This window comes from Lipotes vexillifer, unplaced genomic scaffold (genome assembly GCF_000442215.2).
Source record: "Lipotes vexillifer unplaced genomic scaffold, Lipotes_vexillifer_v1.1 scaffold625, whole genome shotgun sequence".
Taxonomy (NCBI): Eukaryota; Metazoa; Chordata; class Mammalia; order Artiodactyla; family Lipotidae; genus Lipotes; species Lipotes vexillifer.
Window position 1 is genome coordinate 1,248,845 of NW_006771655.1, and position 4,921 is coordinate 1,253,765.

Here is a 4,921-nt window from a genome sequence, read left to right on the forward strand (position 1 = left end):
GGATGCGCAGGCCCAGCGGCCATGGCTCACGGGCCCAGCCGCTCCGCGGCGTGTGGGATCTTCCCGGACCGGGGCATGAACCCGCGTCCCCTGCATCGGCAGGCGGACTCTCAACCACTGCGCCACCAGGGAAGCCCTGGGGCTGATGATTTTTTAAAATAAAATTTTCTGCCTTTAGGAAACTAGGGCAAATTAAGGCTTTTCATCAAAGTTATCAGAGCTCGTGCTCTGAATGAAAAGTTCGGAGTAAACCATTTCCCTGAGACCTAAGCATGCAGTTCACTCGGGAAACTTCCGCAAAGGGTTAGGTGCAGGCCCTGCAGCAGAAGACAGACGTTTCCGGGACATCGGAGCAAAGCCTGGGAGTGAATCTTCCATGGGAAACAAGCCTGTGGTTTTCCAAACACACATCAAAATAGCTGGGTTATTTCAGAGCGGACGGAAGGTCAGCTGCAGATGGTACTGCTATGAACCATGAACGAACACGAAATTCTGGGCTAACAAAATGTAAATTTCATCCTGCAAAGAAACCTTAGTGCAGGACACAGTTAGAGGGCTGCAGTCTCTCAGTTCAGAAGATGCCAGGCTGCTGTAGACAGGATTTTTTTTTTTAACCTCTTAGACATCTAATAAAAATAGATGAAATCGATCTATTCGTTATCTCCCTCTAAGCTGTGATCTCTCTCTAAGCTGTGATCTCTCTCTAAGCTGTGATCTCTTTAGTCACTGCCGCTCCCTTACCCAGAATAACGCCGTTGGGCTCCTCTGGTGGCTGCCACACGATCCGCACAGACGTGAGTCTCACCTCTGGGAACACAAGCCTCACGGGTGGGCCTGGGGCTGAAGGGAAAAACAGACCGGTGATTCAGGCGCCGCTGGGATGTCACGTGGGTCCACGACGGGGCCTCATGGGGGAGGATTCTGCGGGCTGGCCGAGGACAGTCATGATTGCCGATGACACCGTTCATGGGTGAATTGCTCTAAGTTCTGGGAAAGTGACTTTTGGAATCTCTGTGTGTCTCCCTAATGATTTTGAGAAAATGCCTCATTTTGAATCCAGCTCATCTGCTTTCCAAGCAGTGTAAGCAGTGCTCATGAGCTATGCTGAGAGTCCTGTGAGCGTGTTACCTAAAGCTAGCTGCCCAGTCGCTAAACAGCATTGTAGAGGGTACGTCAAGTCACAGGAGAGATTTCACCAATCTGAGTTGATTCCTCTCCTGGGCTGGACATCCACCAAGCAGGTGTCGGATAAATAAGGTGGCCGAAGGCCCCTCCCACCTCCAAATGGAGGCTACAGTTACTGACCAAGTAACATGGCTATAACCAATGACTTTTCTCTTAGGCACACGACCCCTCTCCCGCATTATCCCAGAAAATTAAGAGTTGATGTCCACAAACACACGGAATAGTGCTTCTGTGTGGTCTGGTGCACCAGTAATTCAAAAACCAGCTACGTATCCCGGCACCATTGAATAATAGGGTCACGGCCGTCGTAAAATACATTTACTTAAACGGAGAGGCGAGTAAGTGTGTGGCCAGCGTGGGAACTTCTCGTTGGAACTTAAGAACTGACTGGTTCCCACCTAAGAGGCAAGGAGCATGCAGCGATCAATGCAAAAATAAAATGATGTGTGTTACAGTCATTCCAGGGCTGTTGAATTCTGCCTCAAGCTATTGAGAACAGTATTTTAAATTATAAACATGTGTTATGACCCCTGTGTTCAGGTAAAATAAATGAATGGAGGAGGCCACGGGCTCACACACCAGGACCAATTCACGAATAGGAAACTCTGACGTCTGTCTTCTGTGGTTTCTGCTCCCTCACTGTCCCCAAGGCTGATCATTTGCATCACAATGAAATGAGGGGAAGGAGAAACACATTTATATCAGGACTGTGAGAGAGCGAGAAATCAGCCCATGACTCCCCAGCCTATACTTTGGGAAGGAGCCAGGACAACTGCCCGAGTCTGAGGAACAGTTACTAAGAGCTCCTGTTACTTTTTATGTGTGTGGCCCTCGACAGAGCATATAGCCTTGCAAAGACATGACCTTGAGGTTACATGGTCCCTCTCAGACCCCAGCCGCCCTGAGACCAGCTCCCAGGGAAGGACCAGGTTCAAGGCGCCCCCTCTTCTGACCCAGGGGAGGCCCAGCTACGGGTGTCTCCCAGGAACACGGAGAGAACATTGTCAACTCAGCGGTCAGAGTGCGTTGGGGGGTTGATTTAATGACTTCAGTAAAGATGCTTAAGAAAATCTATGGGTGTTTCACTTCTGTCAGCTGCTTCTGAGCCTGGGTATTTTGGGGGGGAGACTGGCATTTTCCCCCAGAATATTCATCACAGTCTATTTAACAAAGATCATGTAACGCAGCTAACCTTTAAGTGTTTGACATCTGCAAAGTGGAGAAACGTATTTCCTGATGATTTAGACAATGCCGTCAAGATGTACTTGTTACTGAGGCTGCGAACCCCGGGTATCCTGGGAGCCCATCACACACCGCACTCTGTGGGGCCTCTAATGATCCCTTACTATGAAAACGAGAGCGGGAAGCCCAGAGGATCTAGAATTGAGGCACGGGGTCTGCAGTGGGGTTTTTCAGCCAGGTTTGTGCCAACACCACCAGGCCTTAGGTTTTTCTGGCCCAGCCTGCCCGGACTTTACTGCACTGCCTACAGCAGAGCTACGATGAAATTGTGCTCAGGCTGTTAATTGGGCTGTGAACATTCACTCCGGCTGAAACTGGCCATAGAAGCGCTCAGTGAACAGAAAACAACTTTGTTTTGTTTTCCTGGGCTGAAATGAAGAAAAAAGAGTGCTTTGAAAATTAAGTTAAAAATGACAACCATCCAAAGGGTTTGGATGGCGACACCAAACCTGGGAGACGGGCAAAGGCAAGCCGTCGACGTACCGTCATCTTTGGTCCGCTCCAGGATGGGGGGCGAGCTGGGGACCCCGTTCCCGATGCGGGTGAAGGCCAGCACCTGGAGCTCGTACAGCACGAACTTGCCCAGACCCGCCAGGAGCGCGGACTGCGTGTGGTTCCCTCGGACCACGTGGCTCCTGGGCTCAGGATCCAGATCTCTGGCGCGGTACAGGATCTGAGCATGACACACCAGAGGGGGGGGCCGGTCAGGAGGACGGTGTGCAAGGAGGGGCCTCGGCGGGCCTGGGTCTCAGGACCACACGGCAAGGACCAGGCAACTGAGGGTCCTCCCACTGGGCAGCTGTGTTGAGGGCTTAGGGATCTAATTCCTATCTCCTGGCATTCTGGGGGAAAGATGGAGATGAAGCAACTGGACTCCAGACTGGAAGGCAGCTGGAGCTGTGCCCCAGCCACGGCCGGACTGGGAGAGCCAGACACCCCGCTGTAATTCACAGGGTTTCAGGCGCCCAGCGGCAGCCACTGAAACCAGGGCTCGCTAGGAACACAGAGACATTCTGCTTCCTGTACAAGGCGCCAGCAGCCACTCGCTTGCCCGGCTTATTGGGAGATTAGGCTCCTGCCTCAGGAGACCTGTGCTCTCCCCCTGAACCCGAGGCCCCGCCCCTGGGCTATTTACTGCCCACGCTGCAGACACAGCACGCTGAGGTGCCCCCTCCACGGCCCGCCTGCTCCCCCTTATTCCCTAAGCTCACCCTCTCGGAACTGGTCCCTCAGATCAGTGACCAGAAGGCCGTAAAAGAGGGGGTCATCAGGGGGGGACTTCGAAAAGGGCTTGGCGAGCGCTTTTCTCCAGGGTCCAGGTAGGGGGCGTGGAGTGCTGGTCACTCAACCCACTCAGTGGGATCGCCATGTCTAAAGGGGCCAGAAGGGAGCCATCAGAATGCCGGGGTTGGGGGAGGGCATGAGAACAGGTGGGGGAAACAGAGAATAGGATCTAAATGATGGAAAGCGGGCAGGAGAAGGCGGCAGTGCATGAGACAAGCGTGGCCTTGTGGCCAAATCCAGGGAGATCTGTCCTGCTTCTTGGGGGAGGAGACGGAACAAAAACAGAGTAGGTTTTTAAGGGTCTGGGTAAACACACACAAGACTAAACCCAGAAACGTCTTCCAGAGAAGCTGGAAGGTGTCCAACCCTCACCGCTGATGACACACGTGCAGACACACACGCAGGGATCTAATGATACGTCCTTAGCATTTTACAGAATAAGCCACTTCTCACACCAACCCTGGGAGGGAGCTACCATCATTCCTCCCACTTTACAAGTGAGGAAACAGGCTCAGAGCTTTTAGTGCCTTGTCTTGGCCCACATGAAGAGGGAACACCGATGCCACATCTTGAGACTGTGATGAAGGTAGATGAGACAAGTGACGTGGAATCAGGAAACAGGCCAGAGCTGGAGATGGGCAGGAAAACAGGAGCTCACGGGTTTGGGGAGACAGGTGACAGCACCTTCACAGCGTGAGCAGAGGAAGGTCACCTGATCACATACCTTGTAGCCCAATATGAGCCCATTCTGGTCCTGTTCGGGCACCGAAGCCCACGTCAGTAAAATCTGGGTGGAGCTGACGGCCTCGGCTGACACATTTTCAGGGGCGGCTGAAGGAACTGCAGAGAATGAGTTAAATCGATTGGCACCCGAAGTCTAAAGGCTTCTACTAATAAAGGTCTAATTTTTACCCACATAATCAAGTCCTTGAAACAGCAAATGTATTCTGAACATTTTGCAGTGGTCAGATTAAACCTGCACAGAAATGTAAACCTCTGTAATATTAGCAACAAATTCCACAAATCCTGGGTACTTAGGAGCTCAATTTTACCTGAGTCCGCCCAGCAAGAAAATAAGCTTCGTCTGAGTCTTATATTAACTTGTGAGAACTGTGACTTTCATCCTAGACGGAAATCCTCACTGTCACACACCAGTTTACTGACATCTCCAAACGGGACCCTTTGTGGGGGGCAGGTGGGGGGGGGAGGG

The 4,921-nt window shown here is 52.0% G+C and overlaps 1 protein-coding gene across 1 annotated transcript in view; it reads right to left on the minus strand.

Moving 5' to 3' along the window:
• SDK1 (sidekick cell adhesion molecule 1) overlaps positions 1-4,921 on the minus strand; it is a gene marked incomplete at its 5' end in the record, with an annotated part of 365,000 nt that overhangs the window by 102,407 nt on the left and 257,672 nt on the right. Inside the window, 3 exons of the mRNA XM_007447090.1 lie at positions 742-840; positions 2,911-3,100; positions 4,436-4,551. Coding sequence (XP_007447152.1) covers positions 742-840; positions 2,911-3,100; positions 4,436-4,551 — 405 coding nt within the window. The remainder of the gene's footprint in view (positions 1-741; positions 841-2,910; positions 3,101-4,435; positions 4,552-4,921) is intronic.